Source organism: Trematomus bernacchii, unplaced genomic scaffold (genome assembly GCF_902827165.1).
Source record: "Trematomus bernacchii unplaced genomic scaffold, fTreBer1.1, whole genome shotgun sequence".
NCBI classification, from domain to species: domain Eukaryota; kingdom Metazoa; phylum Chordata; class Actinopteri; order Perciformes; family Nototheniidae; genus Trematomus; species Trematomus bernacchii.
This window is the reverse complement of record NW_022987573.1, coordinates 1,482,160-1,506,868: the sequence shown is the minus strand read 5'-3', so window position 1 is coordinate 1,506,868 and position 24,709 is coordinate 1,482,160. Positions and strand designations below refer to the sequence as shown.

At 39.4% G+C, this 24,709-nt stretch overlaps 1 protein-coding gene across 1 annotated transcript in view; it reads right to left on the bottom strand.

Moving 5' to 3' along the window:
• The window catches only part of LOC117479602 (metabotropic glutamate receptor 7-like), a 64,348-nt gene that overhangs the window by 5,000 nt on the left and 34,639 nt on the right, over positions 1–24,709 (bottom strand). Inside the window, exons 5-9 of the mRNA XM_034126701.1 lie at positions 21,828–21,965; positions 19,780–19,980; positions 13,759–13,898; positions 7,379–8,314; positions 219–471 (exon numbers count right to left, since the gene is read on the bottom strand). Coding sequence (XP_033982592.1) covers positions 219–471; positions 7,379–8,314; positions 13,759–13,898; positions 19,780–19,980; positions 21,828–21,965 — 1,668 coding nt within the window. The remainder of the gene's footprint in view (positions 1–218; positions 472–7,378; positions 8,315–13,758; positions 13,899–19,779; positions 19,981–21,827; positions 21,966–24,709) is intronic.

The following is a 24,709-nucleotide window of genomic DNA, read 5'->3' as shown; positions in this document are numbered from 1 at the left end:
ATTGTAAAATGTCTCATTGTGTTTTCTTTGTATCAGATGTGTGAACTTCCAACCATTCTTTCCCCTGACCCATAGAACAGATTTTGGGCACAGACACCTTCCTTGCATTACGGCCGAATAACTATTGCATTCTAAGCTTGAAAGCAGTGGTACATATTTTCACTACACCATAAAAATGGTCTGAACGTGTGTGGTTCTTTGTGCATAGGGATACTCACTCATGGGGTCAGCAGCAGGGTTCTCACACAGCTCAGTCTTAGCCTCTCCGTTGGGCCTCTCGTTGGGTTTCTGGGACAGACGGGATGACATTGTTGCAGCTGTGACCACAGCCTTGAAGCTACGCTTCCTCTTTTGTACGTTCATCTCAGGGTGGAAAATAATAATGTACACCTTGGGCATGTAGAGCATGCCCAGTGCTACTGAGGCACTAAGGTTCATGGAGATGGTCAGGGTGGTTGTTTGAATGTACAGCTGGAAGAGAGCACAGACAGGAGAAAGGTGATGTTAGTACATACTGGAATGGCAACATACATAATACAAAAGGGCAATTCCTTTTTATGGGATTAGGCAGTTCTATGTAGCACACACATTAGTACTTTTAAACCCTTATCAAGAAAAATGAGAGACAAAGGCGCTATGATGGTTTAACATCTGTGTCCAATTACAGACAGTCACACTGTGGAGCACAGCGAGGAGGCAAAACCTAATAATAACCATTGCCTGATAACAGAATGTGAGCATCCAGCGAAAAAAGTTCATTGCCGTTGTCATTTCTTCAACACTGGAGTATAGAGAAACTTTTCTCAAGCATCATTGGAGAATAGGTTTGTTTTACTTATATAATGCAACACTTTTTCATAATAACTAACTAGTTCTTTCTTTGATAACCAAATATTATAATCAGATACATACTGTAGGGATGTGGATATTTTCTATGTGTGGCTGTGGAGAACAGAGCAATCATGCGTACGGTGAAACAACCCAGCAGCGTTATTGAAAGCCTGACCTAGTGCTACTTAGTCAAGTTGAAGACTGTTCAAGCGTATTAATAACAAAAGCAGAAGCATCACCATGAGTGTAGCAAAACGTCCTCAGCCGGCCTCCTTTCTACCAGTTTGTCTACCCAGACCCTTGATTGATAGACTTCACTGTCTGTCACATGTTGCAGTCTCCTTTCCTCTGCCCTCATTTTGGATCATTTATTTCACCACTCACAAATTCATCAGACCAATGTTTAGCTGCTGAGCTACTTCCTCTTCCACTAAGGAGCCAGTCCCAGTACAATGTTAATTTGTCCTAGAGTACAGCATGGACTAACAACACTGCATCTGCACTATGCAGCAGGTCTACCATTTATTTTTCTACAGCTCTGAATGCAGTGGAGAGCAGCCTGTGAAGGGCTCTCACTGTGTTAAGTGGTAAGATCATTCACAAGACTACCATTCATGGGAGCACTACACAGGTACGTTCTCTTAAATGCTTTCCACATAACATTCCCTTCAGAGGTTACATAACACCTTTCACATTGATATGTGGTAATTACGAGCTTACATAACCCAGATCACGCTGCAATATAGGTTGACTCATATTTTATATTGCGACTTTGTCATATGATGCTGATTTCACAAAAGGGAGGGCAGTTATTCAGCACGTAAAAGCCTGTTTTTTCATGTAAGGGTCTTAGAGGAGAAAGAATTGCTTCAAGAGGGGAAATTATTGTTTCAAGAGCAGACCACCCAAGCCCCCTCACTAATCTACTGCACTCAAAAGCATTAGATGTCACTTCTATGCTGCCAGCCACTGGGGATGGGAACAGAGAGGGGATACCATTGTAAACACATTAACCAGTGCAGTGTATATGCAGAGCAGCGAAATGCTCACTGATTCATTGAGAGGCAGAAATGTCACCATTTGCATAGAGTTTTTCTTGGTAAATAGCAAGACTAACAGTAATTTATTTCCTACAAGGCACTCATTTACATGCCAGTCATGCCTTTGTCTTCCAATCTCCATTGTGAAGCGTGATATCATCAACGTGCCAATACACTCAACTGCCTCTGTCTCTCTCCATTGCCTCCTGTTTCTGCGGAGCCGCATGAGAGGCAGTGATCTGGCTGGCGCACCATGCATTAATAACTGTATGAATATCACAATGCCCTCAGTGCACTCTGTTCTGTGTGACTCCGAGCTTTGGGTGAGCGGAAATGTTTTACTCTGGCTGGAGTCTGAGCTATGAACTCGCACCGTTTGTGATTAGATATTCGTGGCGACCGATCAAAGCATTGCGAGCAGTACATGTGGGGTCAAATATAATCACCAGAGAATCTCCATCATGGGCTGTGTTTCCATGTTTGGTAGTTGGTAACCTGTCTGGTATCCATAGCAACACCACAGAGTTTGGTGCGAGCAACTAAACACAGCTGGAATAAGCTTTAATGAGATTCTGATACCTTAGACGCGGCAATGCTGACCCTATCAGAACTGATTTATTGACCATGCAGAGGAGTTGATTCGGAAGCGGGCGCACAATGAGTGTTTGGTGCTTACTCATATTCATCTCACACAAGCAAACACACACACAAATAACGTGTAGATATGTAGGCTCCACTCTCTCAGACACAGTTACACATGCACACACACACATAACACACACACATAACCAAATCCTTTTTCTTACTGCCTCTAATCACCGAGACAGGATTTTTCATTGTGCCTCTCGATGAGCTTGACCCAAATTCGTAGCCTCTCTCCCCACCACTCGAATGTTTAGCTTGTCACAGAACATTCATAATGAATTCCCGTTGCTTTAACATAAATACATACGTGAAGTAATTTCCACAACTGCTTGGCAACTCTCTATTTATAGCTGCAGTAATGATTTATTAACGTCCTCATCAAGCATCAAATCAAATGGTTGCTTTTGAATTTTACATCCCACTGACAAGCGAAATGCCAACAACAGCCACAAGAAGCGACATTTAGACAACAAGCTGTTGAAGGGTGATCCTCATAATTACACCCACCAGGGATATACTTACTGCAAAGGCAATTTAGTGTGGTATGGTTGAGTACTACAAATGCACATAATGATAAGGACTTGATTCAGTAAGTGACAATTAGGATGCACTCTTGCCTGTTCGAGAATGCCTTCAATAATGAATCCAGGCGATTTGCAGTCTCCTCTCAACTACCTGGATGTCTCTTGTTGTTTTGGGTGGCCTACTTTCTAGCTGGGCTCATCATGAATTACTCTGTCTGGCTTTGTGCTGCAAAGACCTTTTCCAAATTGGAGGCAGTGCTCTCTGTGTGGACGGCTTCCCCTCATTTTGACTCTAGTTTGAAGCCCAGAAATAGGGACTTCCTGCACAGAAATAAATATGATGTGACACATATAAGCTTCTTAACATGTGTTCGAGCAGATCATGAATAGATCATCAATCTGACAATCTCGCTATTGATGTTTCCCTGACATCATTCGTTGTGTTTACACCTGCTGATACTGTATGTTTGTCTCTCTAATTAATAGAGTTGGAAATCAGTGCTGCTGTGTACAACATTCTACTAGTGGCCCATGTTTGATCCAAACTTTAGCAATAAGGGTGAAAGTGTATGATAGTTCTTAACTTTTACAACCAGGGCAATATTTATGAGAGGAGAAATGTTTTGGAAACGCTTGATGGCAATAACCTCTTGACATTTTTTGACACTTTCTGCAGAAACCTCACAACTTGTTTTGCTATGGGGAATATGCATCTTTCCAACAATGATTATTCTGTCAGAAAGAAGAATTTACAGGGTTATAAATAAAACTTTTATTGCTCAAACCTTACAAACATTATATTCATGAAGAGAGGTAAAATGTAATATAGTAATGTAATGTAATAAAGCCAATAGCAGGGCTACATAATTGAAACATGTGATCACATTGTTTCAGTTTATTTCCCAAGACTGGCTAGTTTACAGAAATATATTATTTCTCACACCTGGACAAAGACCTAAAGTAGAGCAATGCATGTTCTCAGTGGAGGGGCGTGCCACAGCCCACAGATGGTTTCAACATCTTTGCTTTGTGTTCACTGAACAACAGATGAAGGTTGTGTGTGGCATGTTTGGTAAAACAACGTGGATTGATAGCACTGATCATTTCATGCAGCTGAGTCAAATTACCTGCTATTTCAATTTGCATGAAATGTTTTTAGCCAGACGAGCGGCTTGCCAGTGTTTACTTAACGTTCATTATATAAATCACATATTTCTACCAATCATTATTCATGCTATTTATTACATTCTCCAAGGAGATTTGTTATCAATTTGTTTCTCTGTTTGTCAGTGAGATAATGGAAGAAATACTGGGTCGACTTTTATGAAACGTGGTGGAATGATTTCCATATTACATTTTGGAGTGGATCCGAATCCAGGTAAAGCAGAGATATACCTTATTTGAATAACCTCCTATGTCATTTTGGTATATTTTACCTTATATATTGTTGGCAATAAGTAACCTGCAAGTACTTCAGACACTTATACCTCAAACTGCTAAACGTAATCATAATTTCTACTTTGTAGGGGATGTTGTTAAAATGACGTCTCCCTCTCTTGATTAATACATCTTCTTTATCTAGATAATCATCATCATTTTCAAAATAAAACCCACAACCTTCTATAACACTTAAGCAACTGTAGCTTCTTGCCTCTGGTGCAATGTGCTCCGATTGAAACTAAGTAAAACAACTGAGGCAGAAGCTTTAGTTTATTAATACAAAATGGGGAAAACTCAATTTCTTACTTGGTTGTTATAAAAGGTTGAGACACACACGCGTAATCCCAAATACACACATGTACAACAGGACCAATACACATGCATTATATATGGGGAGATGACGGGTGCTTCCAGGTCGGTGCTTGGTGACTTGCTACCTGTGACCCTTTTGTTCCCGAGCCGATTCTTGAGCTACTCCTGCCTCTAAAAGACTCCCATATCTCCGCGAGAAGTGTCTAGTTCAATTCCCCTCCAATCCATTTGTTCTTTTGAGAGACACAGGAGGATTAGAAGTTGCAATTTAAATGTAACCTGCTGAAAGCTGGAATAAGGACGTTTTGGGCAAGTATAGAATGTTAGTAATAATGATACTTGGCAGTTTGGTCTCTCAAAAAAGGCTTGTGGGTAAAGGAGACATCTTACAAGGGCCTAAGTGGTTTCTATACACGTATTGAGGTATGTTAGTTTTCATGACATGAAGTTCTCCTTCAAGCGTGACTAAATCTTGTGGGTGTTTTACTAGAAAGTTTCCGTCTAGATAGATTCAGCCTCAGGGAAAATGTTTCAATCGATAGTATCGTACTCGTACTCATCTTAACTGAAAGGCACATTCTGTTTTGTGGTCAAAGACGTAACCAAACAATTGACTTCTCATGTTTAGTGACAGCAACCTTTTACATTTATTCATTAGTGCCTTTGCTTAAAAAATTGCTGTCATGTTAAAAACAGTGTTTTGTGATTTTGTTAGTGCTTTTTCTTTCACAGTTATATGCTGTCTGATGTTCAAAGCTCTGTTTGAACAGTGACTTGCCAGAGTTTCTTTTATGTGGCCTGAGGACAGCTGAATTTGGATGCTGGTGACTCTGATGAGTGTTAAGTAGTGTACTGAGGACATGCAGGTGCACAGGAGGCGGGGGGAGGGCTCTGTGATCTTTTGTTACTGTTTTCGCATGGCTTCCCTCAACATGGGTTTGAATGGGCAAAACAGAGGGGTGGGGGAGGGAGTCACAGGTGTGGACAATATGGGCATCTGAATGGTGTTGAGTTAAAGAAATTACACTCAGTGCACAGTCATATCTGCACAATAAAACGTAAGGTCGAACAGCCATCATTTTGGATTATCACTTGCAGCTGGCATCATTCTATTTTTTTGATATTGGACAACATGGGTTACGAGACATTTTTGTAATCGGCAAGTATTATTTAGCCATGTCTAAAATAAAAGAATAGGTACTTATAAAGTCAGGATATAGTGAAATGCATCACACTGTATCCCATTGAGCCTCCAACAGTTCATTCACACGCACCCACAGAGCATCCATCTGTCACCTATCACAAATGACACATTTCCTTTTTTTTTTTGGATCTGGGGGATGTTGTGAGGAATGTGTGCTCATACTGAACATTTAAGTATAAGAAAGCTGTAAAAAGTCGATGATAAGCGAGACCTTTGCTACCCTGCAGATTCTGCAAAGGATGTTTTCAAGACATGCAAAGGCTCTTCTCACTTGCAGTGGCTAGGGAGTGAGCAGGAGTGCGCCCACAAAGGCCATTACACCACGATGCTGTGCTGTGAACTGAAGTTGAGTGCAAGGCAGGAGCTGGTGTGAAGAAAGAGTTAACTGTATAAAGGGGAAAGATAAACACATTACTGCCTCGCTAGTCGCTGCGAGTAACATAATGAACTCCTAATCGCCGCTGAGGGTGTAATTCATCTATGAAATCAGCAGCAAATTGAGATGAAGAAAATCAGTTTCTGATCCATCTTATGCGGTAGCTTAGTAGGAAGGATATTGAACGGCGTGCCTCTCAAAAGGTTAGGAGTAACACTTTCCTGTCAGCATCGATATTCTGAGAGTGGAAAACTTCCCCTACACGCCGCCATATACACACGGCCTGCCAAGCAGCAGGTGCAGCTCACAAGTCCTGCCGATGCATCTGTATTCTGCCGTGTGCTTGCCAGATAAGCAATGACTAGCGTGTCGGGTCAAAATGTCATATTCTCAATCAACTCCAGTAGCAGCGAATGTCAAATGTTTTGTTGAGTAGAGCGCAGCTGTCAAGAGAGGGAATGTGGTGAATCAAACTTGCATTTATCCCCCCATTTCTCCATGCATTCCTCTTCTCCCTCCACGTCCACAGCCAGCTTGTCTCTATCTCCAGAATAATGCATAATAGCATATGTTGAGGCCAAGGAGTGACCGCGTGAAGATGATGGCATCTGGAGCTGCCGGCACCCCCATATGTATCAGCCCTTTGGAATTCAGGATTCTTGTGCTTAACATCAACCTTCTCTCCGCCTTTTCTATGCATATTTTTGTCTGGGGTGGTCCTAGTGTGGGTTTCCATGCACTTCGGAGGCGTGTGAATGTGAAATCAAAAGAAAATGAACCCATAACTTATACATTCACTAAATGCGTGTGTGTTTGTGTTCCCTTTATAAACTGCTTGAATTTTCATTTTGTGTTTGTACAAATGCATGTGCGCATGTGTTTGAACAAGATAAAAACAGGGCGAAAGAATGAAAGATACATTTGCAAGAGGAGGGAGAGACACAGACAAAGAAAAGGGTGGCGACAAAGAGAGGGAGAGGAAGCTAAAGAAAAATAAATGACTCACCTTCTCCGCCGACTGGGCTGTGCCAAAGAAAATCGGGATGAAGGCCAGCCAGACTATGCATGTGGTGTACATAGTGAATCCAATGGGCTTTGCTTCATTGAAGTCTTCTGGTACATCCCTTGTCTTGATGGCATAGATGGTGCAGGTCACCATCAACAGGATGCTGTAGCCCAACGAGCAGATTATCTGGAGGTCTGTGATGTCACACTTCAGCACGCCGCGGGCCAGCTTGGGGTTGATGGTTTTCTGCTCATCGTAGTCGATAATGGTGTTAGGAGGGTCCACGGCGAACCACACCAGAACGCCTAGCAGCTGCACGCAGATCAGACTGGAGGTTATGGCAATCTGCGAGGTGGGACTGATGAAGCGAGGGGCCGTGACCGTCTGCTTGCCCTGCTCGAAGATACGATAGATGCGGTTGGTCTTGGTGAGCAGCGCTGCGTAGCTGATGCACATGCCCAGGCCCAGGAAGATCCTCCTGAAGGCACACACGGCTACATCAGGCTTGGCGATCATGAGGAAGGTGATGATGTAACACAGAAAGATGCCTGTTAGCAGCACGTAGCTCAGCTCCCGGCCCGACGCCCGCACGATGGGCGTATCATTGTAGCGAACAAATGTCGCCATGACAAAGATGGTGGCAATGATCCCCAGCATGGCCAGGAAAACGGGGATGATTGCCCAGGGAGAGTGCCACTCCAGCTTGACAATTGGAATGGGCTGGCAGGCGGTTCGGTTGGGATCGGGCCTCATGTTGTAGGCACAGAGTCTGCAGGAAGTCTCATCATACTGGTACTGGTAGCCATCACATAGCTCACAGTGCCAGCAGCATGGCATGCCCTTTACCCTCTTCTTCCTCTCTCCAGTTTTGCAGGGCAGGCTGCACACAGAGATTGGCACCTCCTGCTCCCCATCTGGCCACTGAAGCTCCTCCAGCTGGTAGAGAGATGACACACAGAGCAAGAAGATAGGGTTAGTGATGGAGCAGTAAGCCAGAAGTACCACTGAATATACAAATGTATGGGGATAGTGTTGTGTTTTGTGCATGCCCCAACATACACTCCTAATTCCTTTATTGTTCTTCTCATGAGGTAACATTCTTTGCAAAAACCAAGTACAATGCAGCTGAAGAAAACAATTACCTAATACAGCAAAACATCTTTATTACCAATTTCAGAGGGATTGTCTTTTCTTATACTTGAATTTAATTGACATCACCATGGCAACAGAGCTTACCTTTGTTCAGTGAAATAAAGAAATGTGAAATGCAAAAGACATTGTGTTTTAATACAGAAGCCGGTGAGGTATGAAATATTGTGATGATAAAGAAGGAACATGGGACTCTAGGATTGCAAATGCCTCTTTTAGACGTTGCAGAGCTATTTCTATTTATGATCTTGTCATCAATATGAAAAGTGCAATATACAGGCACAGAGAAGAGTTATCTGAAAGTCCAATTCAAGCCCTGAGGTGTTTCATGGTTTAGGCTCAAACTATAATCTCAACGTACAAGTTCCCTTAAAAAACCGTGAAGAAATTGAATTTTTTAGGGTTCTTACATATTTTGTTAGTGTGCTAAAAAAGCTTTCATAATACTCTGAGCTGATCTTTTGATTTATTTTGAAAGTGCACTGAACCATGACTTTAAAAGCAGCAGAAGATTAATGATTCTCCAATGAGGCAGTTCCACAGCAACACACGGTATGAGCCAAGTAACCAACATAAATCATTTGGAGTCCAACAAACAGAAAGAAACATAGACAACTATATTCCAGTAGTATGATGGTTAAACAGATTTGTATTGCCCTCTAAAACTGATTTAGTATGACAGATTTAAAGGGTGCTTTGAGACAATGAGTTTGAAACAGCCGACATTAAAATCGTTGAGTGGCATGGCATAAAACTATATTGAAAATGAATAGCAATTCATTTCCAGTATAATTTCTGTTGTGTGCATTATGCCTTGATGTGAATTGAATTCATGAAAAGGAACCCTGTGGAGATTCAGAGCTATAATAGCTCTATGAAGCATGATCTAACGGAAAGTCATAGTATGCTGTAAAAATGAATAGTACTATAGTATGTCATAAAGTCAATTAAATTCATGGGTAAGTATGCCTTAAAAAGTCATAGTATAGTGTGCCATTAAAAGTTATTGTATATAATTTAATAAAAGTTAAAAGAGGAACACTATAGTATGTCCTGTACATTAACAAAGGGTCATAGTATAGTATTTAATACAGTATAAAGTCATAAAAACGTCATAATGAATTATGCCGTAAAAATGCATAGTTTAGTATGCTGTAAACAGGTATAGTATATCATAAAAAGTCATACTGTAGTATACTATGACAAAAAAGTCATGAAAAGTCATGTTGTAGTGTGTCATAAAATCTCATAGTTACTGTAAGTATGCTGTAAAAATTCATAATTTAGTAAGTCATAATAAGTAAGGAAAGATTATAATTAAAAAAAGTCATAAAAAGTCGTAAAAGATGCTGATATAATAGGTCATATAAAATCATAAAAACTTCATAGTGAAGTCTGCCGTAAAAAGTTATTGTATTCCATTAAAAATAATATGAAATATCATTAAAAATCATAAAAACTCATAGTATAATATGTCGTAAAAAAGCTCATAGTATAATAAGCCGTAAAAAGTCATAGTTTAGTATATCATTAAAAAGTTCAAAGAATATAAAAGTATAGTATGATACTACATTTATAGTAAAGTACACATTTTTTCCATTTAGAATGTTTGGTTGCAAAAAATCTTATTATCTGACTACAGTAAGACTGCAGGCTAACCCAACACAATTCTCGATTTTTTTTTAATGGGAAGATGCAGGAAATATTATCTGACTATAATATCATGACAAAGTATATGTCAATAAATGTTTAAAAAAGCTATAGTATGTTGAAAAATGTCATTAAAAGTCATAATATATGATGTCTAAAATATTCATAGTTTGGTATTTCATTAAATAAGTCATAGTATAGCATGTCCAAAAATGTATTAACAAAGTAATAGAAAGGTATTTTGAAAAAGTCATACTACTGTATAGTTTGTCAGAATTTTATGATAAAAGTCATAGTAAGGGGAGGCTGTGGCTCAGTGGAATAGTGCGCTGAACTTAGTGCGCTGAACTTTGAATCAGGGGGTAGCAAGTTCAAGTCCCACTGCAGTCAGCATGTCGTTGTGTCCCTGGGCAAGACACTTCACCCCAAATTGCTCCTGTGGGGATTGTCCACAGTATTGAGTATGTAAGTCGCTTTGGATAAAAGCGTCTAACAATGTAATGTAAATTATGGTATGTTGAAAAAGATAATAGTATAGTATGTTGAAGATATCATTAAAAATCACCGTACAGAAGGTCAAAAATGTCATTACAAAATTCATGTATGTCCTACAATTCAATAATAAAGTTATAGTGAAGTATGTCAGGCTGTCTCGGGTATAAATACCGCAGATCTTCCCCTCTAGAAGCAGTCAAACTTTACAACCACCCTGGTCCCTGGTAGACCCCCCCCCCCCCCCCCACACACACACACACAGCAAAACACACTATAACTCATCTGTAGTGCAATATATACTGTACAGTATATACTGTGGTAAACTTCTACTACTGGCTGCTTATTCTTTTTGCACTGCTAAATACCTGTCAACACAATGTTGTAGCATAACACTGTGCAATATATACTTCAATATTTTCTACTTCATTCAGTTATTTCATATTTTTATATTCATAATATTGCTACTGACCTTTTCGGACTTGGAATGTGTAATTATAATTTAATTTGATGCAACAGTGTAACAAACAAATGTCCCCTCTTTTAGAAAAATAAAGGAATTCAAAATGTCGAAAAAAGTCACACAACGTGTTTTTTATGCCGAAAGAAAGTCATAGTATAGTATGTTGAATATATCAGAAAAAACGTCACGTACAGTATGCCGAAAAAGATCAGAATAAAAACATTATAGTATGTCGTGAAAAAGTAATAGGTTTGTGTGTCGAAAATATCAGAAAGAAAGGTCATAGTATAGTATGTCGAACAATATAAAAGTCATAGTACTTTATGTTGAAAAATGCCAATATTTCTTTAAAATGTACAATAATTTGAAGCGCTTTTCTGTTAACAGCATATGGCATAACATTTAGGTATCCATGTTGGACTCCAATATCAGAACCTTTGTTGTATGTCAACACCTTCTCTCTATTCCTCATTTCTAGTCTACACTGTCAAATCAAGGCAACACATAATATAATAAAATCTATAGAATTGTCTTTATTCAGTGCTCATCTCTTCCTTTCTGTGATGTGATTTTAATATAAACCTCTATGACACATTAAACAAGTGAAAACACTCAAAGACTGACCACTATCCAACTCATGTTATTTTCTACCAAGTACAATTATTGTCACATACAAAATGGATCCAGTGTGTTTTTGTTGTGTACCTGTTTGACAAATGTGTTGTTTCTGTAGTGTCTCTGTAGATTATCATCTGCCATTTATCTGGGGGCATGAAGGTGCCATTTGTTATTTGGACAATGAATGGTGCACACTGGAAAACCTCCCGATTACACACAGCGTGGTAACAGTAATGAGACCAACAGCTCTGTTGCTATGGAGACTGGATGCAAGCATTTTTACACTTTGGACTCATTTTCATTTGGGTTTCACTTCAGCTGTTAATTATACAGTTAATTTGAGTTTTTGTGAACAGGAACAGCCTTACATTGAATTATCAATGATCGAAACGTGTAAAAGAATAACCTTTGAATGATCCGTATGTGTTACTAAACAAGGTGATAGCTATTGGAATATAATTGCACTGTAAGAGCATTTTGTTAGTAATCACGCTAAAACAGAATGCAGCACAAATCTCCAGCAACAGCCGTTGTTCCACCTTTGCCATCCAATCCATTTGGTGAGTTTAATTCTTGTGAACCAGAGCCATTATGCAAATGTTACCTCATCTGTATGTAAATGTCATGTTTTTTTGGGGTGTAATCTGAGTTACATAGAAATGTTCATCTTAGGTTTCATCCTTCCAAACAGCGTGGACATTTTCAACCATGTTTGCCTTGAAATAAAATAAAACTCGTCAGTTGCTTTATTGTCCACATGAATCACCCAAGCCCATTCTGGTGTTGTGACAGTGAGATCTATCATTGTAGCTGCAAACCAACACCTTGCACCTATAAAAAGCAGCACAGCGGCTGTGTTCCAGCTCTACACCTAGCCTGATATTAGGCACTATTTTTTGTGTAGGTAGTTATTCAAAGCTACCATGAAATGAAAAATACCCAATTCATGTTGGTATCCCATGGGCTCAACTATCTATGCAAAAAAAAAGACATAATTTGTATTGATATGATTTATCTTGCTCTAATAGATGTACCTTAAATTCCATATGATTATAGATTTAGAGTTGAATCATGTACAGTAGAACCAGGCGTGGGGAAACTACCGAGCACAGGAGTAACATAGGAGGTGTTTATTTAGGTGTCAGTTCCCGACAACAGCTCTCTGCTGCCAAAAACTGAACATATATGGTTGGCACTTTGGGTTAACAACATGTTTTTCTCCTCCACCCACTGAAATCACCGTCAGTTCTCTAAATCTGTGCAGAGGGAAAAGAGACATCTGAACAATGCAGTGCTGTCTGTTGGTAACTGTCTCTATTATTTCTACTTTCTTACTTTGTAATGTATAACTCTAAAATCAAGCCCTCACTAATTTTAAGTCATGCCCTGATATCCTTTCACAAGAGGAAAAATATCAAACTCCTTTGAACAGCAAATCAAATTTGACAGACTAGCATTTCCCTCACAAACTGATTTAAAAGAAAAATTGTCAGTTAAATTGCATGTTTTTTTGTATCTCTATACAAGCATCTGGTGACACATTTGATACTGAATGATGAAATAAAATGTTTCATTTAATTAAGTCTAGACTAAAAGTAACTTCCTGTAAAACTTTGGAATACGATTAACATTTGCCTTAAATTACTAGGCAGCACATCAACTAAAGTGTGGGTGAACATGTTTCTCTTTTCATTGTTGGAGGAATATATTACTTGATTTATCTTCTGGGTGGAGAGTAACACTCCCTCTTTCTTGCTAAATTGCACAAACACAATCATTTTGTACCCAAAAAACACCAATTAGACTGAAAGAGAAACATGTCTGCACCTGAGCTCTCTCCGTATTTGAGATGCAAATAATGTGCACCACCTTGTCATTTCAATTTTCAGAAACCACACAAAATATTCAGGCTTGTAAATCTGTCGCATCACTGAGCTTAGACATCCCGTTTAGATAGTATTCAAATGGCATTTTGTCAGTGTGTTGTGTATCCAGTGAATCGTCATACCCTGAGCTGGAGGTTCTCCACCCACTGTCCTACTATCTTATACTCTGGGGTGGAGGAGTTGGTCATCTGGAACTGGTACAGGTCATAGCGTCCTGGAGCATCGCCGTTTTTGTTAAACACAACAGAGGTGCCTGCACTGCCTGTACAGAGCAAGAGAGAGAGAGAGAGAGGAAAGGATAGAAAAGTGTTAGCTGTTGTGACACAGAGAGAAACACATACACTTTGAACCCTTGTCTTTTTCTGTGTGGTGTTGTAAATGGGCCACACCTGGGAGCACAGAGTGTTTGATCTGTTACTCCCAGTTAAAAGCTCAACACACAGTGACCTATATCCTCAACCTTTTATGATAATCACATACAGGGAAGCATACTCCCTACTGACCAATATAGCCCTTCCTCAACTGCTTCCTATGCAGCATCACGGCTGCCACAATGGCCTCTGGAGGAATATATTTTCATATTCCAAACACTTGGATATATGAACTCTCAGCTGTGCTTTCATATCGGAAATTCAAATGAACGCATACCTCCTCAGGTAGGAAGAAATGCATTTTAATCACACAGTGGACAACAACAGGAGATGCAGGGAGGATGAACGGGTCAGCCGAAGCATCATACGGTCCCCATATGCTCGCTGTGTGCAGCAGCCTGTCTCAAGCAGAGCCCTGAAGATTTCTCTAATTAGCTCAGAGGTCTGCGGACACCTGAAACATTACGCATGAGGAAAATGATTTTTTCAATTTGAGGGAGCTCTCGAGCCTGTCAGTTGTGTCTACCTGTGCATATCACTCAATTATGACTGCAGATTATGTGCAGAATAGTGTGTTAATTCAGATGTCAATCAACGCGAGTATAGCAGTAAATGTTGAATGGCATTAATGGGAAAAAACTGTATTACTTTATTTTTATAAATGAGGTATGCATTGTTAATGAGGTCAGTTGAACCATCCCAGAATGCTTAGAGACAATGAACAAGTGGTGCGTTTCACAAGTCTATTCACCTTGACACTGCATATAGTAGCTTGTAAGCACAAATGGAGATACCATTTTGTAAATGGGACAGGGGGGAGTCTGATGCCACTTGGCATGGGAATTAAGTACTTTAATAGCTTTGGCTATAAAAAGTAAAGAGAGAGGACCAGCAGCATATGTCCAAAACACTTTGGGAACATGTTGTCTTTTGTATCTGGAACAGTGCTCGTGGCTTTTGGATGCAAGGCCACTGCACCTTTTCCTTAGTTTCCAGCCAGGAGGGAATTTTGTCTGCCTCCAGTGTTTCTTCCAAGGACATTTGTCATTGAGCATTCAACAAAAGTTTTTGACTAAAAGACTCTTGTTAAACAAGAAAGGCAGAGGTAACACTAGCAGGAGAAAAAACAATGTCAAGACAACAGAATATGAGCCCAGTGTATTAAAACACTGTGGACATGCACCCAAAGGTTCCTTTTTGACCTTGTGACACCGTTGTGCATTGAGAATGTCAGTTTATAAGACTTTAAGTGTCCTTTGCAATGTTGATGCAGAGCCACAAATCCTTTACTATCTGCTGTTGCGCTTTGTGACAGGACAATATATATATTAACGATTACATTCATATATGCAGTGAGAACCGCACAGCACTTCACCAGGACGGAGCTGCCATCCATGGAGGACCTCTACACCCGGTGGCTCAGGAAGAAAACCCTCAGGATTATAAAAGACCCCCCATCACCCCAGCAACAAACTGTTCTGTCTGCCACCAGAGTTTCATCCCACAGGCCGTAAGACTATTTTTCACCTGAGCTTGCACTATTTTTATTTGTATTGTTGTTTTTTTATATTTATTTTGTTATGTCTTGAAGAACCTGCGATCTGAGTTTTTTTAAACATTGCAGATATGCCAATACTGGAGTAATTTGCCCCGTGCAGTCTTTTTGTTTAAAAGTAGAACACTAATCATAGCTATCCATGTGTCTGCACAGAAAATGAATCAGAATTAATTTCGAGGGAGGTGGTGAACACTCTCTTAGTGTAAAAACCCAACAAAGAACTCGGTGGGTGACAGTCACCCTGCTGTCACTTCTGCTTCCACCAAACAGAGAGTAGACTGGTTGACACAGTGAATAAAGATGTTGACAAGGTATTGACTCCTGTGAGCAGGAGCTCTGGCAGGGGAACGATCCTTACTTTACGCTTCAGCAAAAACATGCAGCAAAACAAACAAACACACAAAGTCATTCAGTAAAGTGACATGAGTGATTGGGCACTTGGTGCTCTTCAGCTTTAGAGCAAATAATTAAGCTGTGTCTCTGCATGTGGAGATAAAAATGCATTAGAAATTCCTTTTTTCTTTTCTATTGCCTGATATTTTCAAGGGAGCAAAATGGTCTGTGTTGGCTCCTTAGTGAGAACGCTGTCGAAGATGAAAGATTTATGCATTTGCATGTGGCTCTGAACTAAGACATGACAAAAAAGTGCACCACCGCTGTGCGAGTGTGGGTGGACCGGGGATCCACTGCTGTGTTTCTCTCGCATCATTATTCTCTCCTTTTCTTTTGCCTCTCAATCTTCAGCTCTCTGACTTCAGCACAGTGGGGAGATCAACAAAGGAGGCTTACACTCCTTCGCTCTCAAACATACATTAGCAGAGGCACATACACAGAATAATGTGCATGGTTCCAGTCTTTCAATGCAATAAGGGGCAGTGAGATGTGCCTGACGGAGCCTCAACAGAACAACCTCTGCCTGCCAGGGAAAAGGTTTGAGAATATAAAAGCCAGACAGGAAGGAGAACAGGAGGTGGAGCAGGTATTTTTGGCTCGGGTTAAATGAACCGGCTTATTTGTCAGCGCCACAGGAGGGTAAATGTTTTTTAGAAAATGAAAATACCCCCAAGAAGTCAGCACAACCTCAGAGGGTTATTTAGATAGGACTGCAGATGCTCAGTCCCATGCATGAATCTGCACCTAGTTAAAGTCTGCTGAAAAAGTTAGCCGTGCAAAGGCAATTTCATATATTTGGTGCTTTAGTTCCACCTAAGAATGTCTCCTCACCTGCTGGAACTCTGCCCTGCTGCCATAGCGACAGAGTTACAGTAGAGAGAGGCTCTTTAGGCTTTATCTCACTGACAGAGGTTTGGTTTCACGTTTGTTTACTAGGAGTTGTAAAGACTTATTAACCGTGTAAACATGATCAACATGCTGCTTACACTGATAAAACAAATGTGCATAGGATCACTCTTGGATTAATTTATATTCAGGATGAGATGCTATTGTTTTAATCCCTTAAAATAAAGATTATGGAGACATTTCATAATTTGTTACGATCCCCAATACCAAATAAATGTACATGTTCCCTCATTGTGATAAATATGATCTAGTAATCTGCAGCTAGAAAGACTCCTGTTTGAGTAAAGTTTGCTACCATCTATTGTGCCCAAAAAATACTACGCCTTTAAAAAAATGTAATTATACATTTATGACATACTAACGTCTTCAGTAGGAATGAATGTGACAGCCATAATTCCCTATGCTATAGGGAGGCAGAATAGGCAAGTCAATGTAAAATATAGATATATTTCGACGCTGTATCCAAATAGACTAGTAGAAATGTCAGAAGTTGGACCCTCTGCTTCACTCAGCATAAAATGAACTTCAGGAATGTTTTACATGAAGCATAATGGATCAGGCTTTAGCAGCATTACCTTGTGAAACCCTGTGTTGCATAATGATAATATATGATCCTTGAATCCTTGAATATGGTTCTCAGCTGTAAAAATAGGTCTGTATTTTCAGGCAAGGTTACTTATAGGAAAAAAGTCTTCCTGTGCCAGAGCCAGAGGAATTCATAAAAAACAGGAAATAACAACTCAAAATGTATGTTTCGACTGAAACTGATCTCAACGGGATGGATTTGTCACTCGCTTACAGATTAATTAGGAAGACACAAAACAACACAACCTCCCAAACTGAAACCAGCTACCATGACAGAATAATGACGCAAAATTAAATGGTAATTTAGTCGTATAATAAGGCTAGAAATCTGTTCAAACTTCTCAAGTTCTACCTCTGTTAATGACTAATGACACTATTATAGCGTGATTTAATCGGTTTTGCTACCGACAGTTTGTTCTTTTTTGAACACGTGACACACTGAATGAAAGAAATATTTTTAAGTTTTTAAGTTACAGTATGTTTTATCAAAAGGTATTTGAAAGAAATATGAATCCAGAGTGTCCATGTATTGTATGTTCATTCATTTAACCAGGCAAAGAAACAATAAATATGTTGTTTATTAGAATTAAGTTTATATTTTGTGCATCATTTTGTGTTGAAAAAATACACTGAAATAAGACATAATAAAGAATCAGAATCTAATCTTTTAGTTAGTATGTCTATCCCACTTGAGTACATACTGTACAAGTATATTTTTCCTATATATCTAATAAAAACCCACATATGAAACGTTTAATACTTAAGGACACAAAATAAGATGGGTCCTCCTTTTAAAGTAGGCCAGTTTTGTGAGAAGATAACGCTGATTCTGTACTTTAAACAGCTGAATCTTATCTAGAACATTTTGCGAAGACACGATGTACTTCAGAAGAGCCTTTAATGATCAGTGGCTGACATACATGCCAGCACATTTGTAATGACAAAGGTTTCTCTTGTTATAAACTCATCTTCCATCTGGCTCTCTTCCTCCACTCACTCCTGCATTTCAGAGCAGTTGTCATTAATAGCTATTTGCCATTAATTGTTAAATATCTTCCCCATCTCTTTCTGCACAGGGCTGAATAATGCAGAAGTTCAAGTACTGGCAGATCCATAATATGTCATATTGGCTCATAATATAACACAGTTCAAGAATATAAAAATAGGTTTGAGCTATAATTTAAATGCTGTTTCAATTGAAATTGAAGCCGACACACAAGCAAGTGCATATGGCAAGTATAGAGAATGGGGGGGTATTTACTTTTTTCTCATTTGCCTACTTGTTTTAGTCTGAAACTAGCTATTATGTCCACACTTGTGATTTTCTCTAAATTGCATTTTCAATTGACACTGGGGATTGATGTGGACACAGCAGCTTCGAGCAAATACTTGGAGGATAATGTAGAAGTTAAAGGAATAGATACCACATTTTAAGAAATACATCTATTTACTTTCTTGCCAAAAGTTAGATAAGAACATTCATGTAAACTTTCCTCTCGGGGCCAGTGTGTGGCGAAATACCTGTAAATCCAATACCAATCCCTCAAAAAATCAAAACAATGATAGTTTTTTTTCAGTTTGAAGGGTTCTTGTTTTGCTTTGGATGTTGTATTTTGCTTTGATTTGACCTTTTGTCAGGAGTACACCCCCTCACGCTCACTGTGCCCACCCTCATCTGGTCTGCTAACCATCCCCACTTCACGCCTCGCCACCATGGGTGCTCGGGCTTTCAGCCGCTCTGCTCCCTGACAGTAGAACTCCCTCCCGCCACACATCTGACAGTCTGAGACCGTCACAACATCCAAATCCACCTCAAAGTCACCTGCTCAGACTAGCCTGCTCACTGAAGGGCTCACCAGTCTCTACGTGTCCCTGAAATGTTATTGTTCTTGTCCCCCTCATTTGGTTGTTTGTATGGTGAACACTGAGGCGGATAGCTACAAATGTTTTGTTAAAATATATTTTAAAAAGCTCTATTTGCTTGCTGGGCATTATGACTTGTTTTCTCTTTTACATTTCTATTTCTAACCGTTCAAAATAAATCCTATCTGATCCATATTTAACATACAGTATAAGATAAGATACAATTGACTTTATTGATGTACAGAATTTGTATTGATATACTGTAGATTTGAGAAAATATTGTCCAAATATTCAATCGACTCAGCAAGAAGAACATTTTCCAGAAAAATCTCCAATCATTTTAAAACCACGTCTTTAACTATTCTTGTTTTTTTTCATGAAATTTTCCAAAACTAAAAACAAGTTTTAACCTTTATTTCCCCCTTCACACATTTTGGCAGCATTTTCTGATCTTTACTGATACTCACCGTTGAAGCTGGTGTTTCGTATGTACTTCAGCAGAATCTTTCCCTCTGCAGTGTCCATGTGTGGACACACGCCAGGATGATCAGGACACAAGTCTCTATGCATGTTGTGCAGAGCGTGGGCCATGGCGTACACCGCGTCAATCACAAACTGCACCTTGCCTTCCTGCTCGTACTTCGAATCTGCACCGATGCGCTCCTTGCCTGAGGGGAGAAAAGGAAAGAGGAGGACTTGTAGTAAAATACACCATGAGCCATTAGACATTACATCGTCCCTGCACGGCCTATCATCCCCAGCTTCATTTTTATTCCTCCATTTACCATTTTCTGCCAGTGACTTCAATTGTGATTTTGTAGAAATGAATCCTAAAGGGACAATGTGGCACAGCAAATAAGACGACACATTTAATTCCCACATGGAAAATATCAAGCCTAGCTGCGAGACAAAGTGTTTGTCAGAAATACAGCAGGCACATATTGAATTACTGAGGTGTATTATAAAGTAATAAGCTGCTAAGATTGGACCTCACTAGTCCCATCTGCAGGGTGATGAAGATCCCCATGATCTTTTGTAACATACTCTTGTTCAGGGGCTTCCTGCTTTTTTATATCCTCCTTCTAGAGCACTGCCCTTTCACTACTGGCTGCTGTAAAGGTTTTGCCTCATGCTGCTGAATACATCATTTACAACCTCTGCTGGATTTCTGTTTTTGTTACGAAACGGAATTAGCCTTTTATTTCTCTGGTAGATGAAAGCTGCATTTCAAGGACTGAATGGAAATTATAAAAACAAAAATACTGCCATTATGTTCAGTAATAATCATTATAATCATCATGATCATCATTATCATCATCATAACTTCGATGTTCAAGCTCCCAGATAACACAAAAATGCACCATGGAGGAAATAAATCTGAATACTAAAAGACAATTTTCTCCTCACTGATAGCTGCTCACAGCTCACATTGAGAGCTCAGCGGGGGGCAGATGTTGATAACAACACATATAAGGAAGTGGGAGACTTGCATAAAGGGTCACAAGCATTCTGTGCTGACATTTCAGGTAATTTTGTTCAGATCTACACATACATTTCAGCCCACACATAACCTTTTAGCTTTTCAGAGCTCTGCATGGTGTGCTAAATGGACAGGCTTTGAATGCAAACGCCTCCCGTTTTTATTTAACAGCCATAAATATCAGCTCAGCTTGAGGTGTAAAAAAAGAATATAGAGACAGTTGTAAAGCCAGAAAAGATAAAAGACATTTACAGGCATTTTACAGCGGGTTTGTGGGGCTCACTGAGTGGACGAGCATCTCCTGTCTTTGACGCATGATAAAAGACACCAAACAGGAGATTATGAAGGAAACAAAATCCCCCAGCAAACAGTAATTTGTGTCAAACTGCCATTACCGTCATCACATATGCAAGCAAGATTAATACAGCATCCCACATCACAGGCATCATCCCCTTAGATAATGAATGCAGCGCAATGCCTGTCACAGCGTTGACAGGCAGGGTTTAGGTAATAGGAGAATGCATCACTGTTAACAACACTATCATTAATGTTTCCATAAATATAGTAATAAAGCATAATGGGGGCATGTGCCGTTTTCACTCAGCTTTTTGTCATTTTGCCTGTAATTTCCAAGCTAAAGAAAGTGTGCCTCGGCTCTGTGCGGTTAGCACACACGGCACGACTCTGCTGAGCTGTCAAGGTGATTGGGTTAAGGAGGAAGAGGGTGGAAATATGGGATTTAAGAGTTACAGGACATTAGCTACAGGAGCAGCCGGTGTGTAACTGTAGTATGACTAAGACAGGTAATACATTATTATTCTAATAATAAACTCTGCCTGTCCTGCACCCGCTGGGTAGAAACACCTGGTGTAAGACTTTCTTGTGGGAATTAAAACCCAAACAGTGGATCTGCAGTTAGTGATGCGAACAAAAGGTCAAGTTCACATCAACCTGACAAGCGAGGGGGAAAATATGCATCGTCTATTAGTGTAATACAGACTTGTCTTACATTGTTCGTGCCAAAAACTCATGTACCTGTGCATTTACGGCTCGTATCCTCTCTCTTCGAGGCACTGAGGAGCCTGCAGTCAAAGTTTTCCTCCCAGAATTCAGCAAACCACACGTTTCTGCGGTTGTTCTCCAGGGTGAGCCCAGTAAAGTATTCATCAAACCCTGGGAGCGGAGGAGAGAGGAGAATGGCTCAGTTCCGGACCAATTATCAACCAATTCAAACCTGGGGGAAATGAAGCGAGACTTGCTGCAGGGGTGTCGTGGAGGTGGGGGTGTCGGCCGCTAGATGTTGGAAGCACACCAGCAAGCACTACTTCATAAAAAATTGACCACGGAGTTTCCTGTTCCTCTCAAGGCCCCATGGAACTTTAATAACTTCTTTCATCTAGGAAATTACATTAATTAAAAAACAGGATGCATAATAAATAACGCAGAGATTGTAAATGGTGCTGCAGCCTGTTGCCCCGGGCTGCGAGGTCCTGCAGGTGCTGAACAGGTTTTTTATTCCCTTCATTAGATACATTACAATGGAAAAGGATTGAAGGCATGATGCATTCGCTTAAGACTAATTTTAAAAGGAATTAGACGCCTGTATAGAGCATTTGCTTCAGGAAGGGTAACTTGCTGCAACAAAGGAAATAAAAGCTTGTATGGTGAATTTGTTCTTGTTTGTGCAACTTTACCAGCCAATGTGGGTCAGGGAACTAAGCCGAAACATAACTTCATTTGTGATGCAGTATTTTTCTTAAACCCCGTTTCACAATTCTCTTGAGAATAATCTGCAATTTCACATTTTTATGTCTCTCTGTCTGTGTTATCCAGTCATATCAGATGAGTCGTGGGTAGAGGTGATAATGGCTAATCAGAGCTGAATGACTTTCTTTTCAAAAGATCATCAATGATGCATGGTGGATTAATAATATTCTCACTGCCTACAGAGCGTACATTTGTCCTGGGTAGACCTCACTTAATTACGGGAAGCTTCATAAAACTCAAGACTTTCAAATTTCCTCGATTGTATTAAGGAGCAGTTATCGGGACTGGGAAACTGGATGGAACATAAAATAAATGGCACATGCTGCGAAAACTCAATTTCTGCTCAATCTGTTCAGTGTCCAGTATAATTTCTTCCTTTTCTTGTTGGTGAACTACAGTTTAAAATCTACTCTTAATTTTAAAAGTTATTAATAATAGTATTTCTTTTGGGGATATAAAAAAGAAACCCTATCAGTTCTTATTATTAAAATCTGAATTAAAGCTTTTCTCCAATCCAATTATTCAACAATGATACCGTAGAGACCAAAGATACTAATTCCTCCGCAGCAGGCTGAGATTTAAGATTATTATTATTGCACAATTTGGTAAAACCACACTGTACCTGGGATGACACAGCAAAGGCTGAAATAGTTAAATGTAACAGTTTCATGATCAAAGTACCCAATTTGTCCATACTGACTTTAGTCTGGTCATGTACTACCCACGGCCAAATGCAAGAACAAGGTCACACTTGTTCTCTGAGGATTGTTGGAAAGTCAATGTGAAAAGTAGAACATTGCCAACTAAAGTGGAAATAGATGAGGCAGGGGGCAAAGTGGGTGCACCATTTGTATTTGTGTTGTGAAAGGGGTCACTCCAGGTGATGAACCCAGAGAGAATGATCACCTGACTCTGCATTTCCTCTCAGGTAGGGTCCCCTAAGCTCTAAATCGTTGTTAATGCTAAAAGCAGCTGTTTGCCTACAAATTCACCATATCAACAGTTTAGGAGACCGGATGAATGTGTTTTCTTGTGTTTGAAGCTTGTTTTGCTGCCTACCTTGAAAAAGATCCCCCAAAGCAGCTGTGATCGATATTATTTATTAACAGCAGATTGCACGTCTACTTCACCAAATTAGAGCTAAAAGGAGATTTAATAGTCAAAACATGAGTCCAAATAAATGCTTAAGGGACCCTTGAACTGCTGAAAATGTAAAAAGGCAATGTGTCAGTGTTGGGATCACAACTTGTTTTACATCTCAGTGACCCAAACGAACGATGATTGCCTGATATTTTTCATAGCATTTTATAATAATATCTTTTAAATGTTTAGTTTTTTTGAGTAATTACTCACACACAACCTACAGACACCAACAAGACTACACAATTGAGAAAATCCACTGTACATTTTGAGCAATAATCTGGTTCTCAGCATTAATATCTTTGTAAATAACAATATAACATTGTGTACATTTTAATGTATATTTTATACATTTTGAAATATTTATTATTTTTACAGTATAACTGTAGTACAATGAACGCATTTCATCTTATGTAAATGTTCATTTATATATATTATTGTATTCATTTTATTTTCGTTTTGTTTTATTGATATGATTAGATTTCATTCTAAATCCATCAGGACCAAAACCTCTCGCAACAGTTTCTTCCCCTCCGCTACCGGCCTCATCAATAAGGCCCGCCCCCCCCCACACTGACACTTTACCTCAGCCACATCATAGACTCTATGCATTACATTAATGCACAAAATGTACAACAATATCGGTTTTCTTTTCTTATAACTGCCGATGTTTATTTTTATTCCATATTTTATTCCATTCCATTGCAATGTAAATACTGTTATATTTATATTTTACTATATTTTTTATAATTTTTTATATCTTTTCTAGTTCTCTTTCTGTGTTTTAATTGTTGTTTTACTTTTATGTACAGTATACACCACAACACCTAGTCAAATTGCTCGTAAGTGTAAACCTACCTGGTAATAAACCTGTTTCTGATTTTGATTCTAAAATTAAGCGACCGTAACAAAACCACATTTCCACCCTGGAGTAATAAAGTATTCTGATTATAATAGTACCAAAAAAATAAAAGGTAAAATAGGAAAACAACACGTGGTGAAGTCTGTAG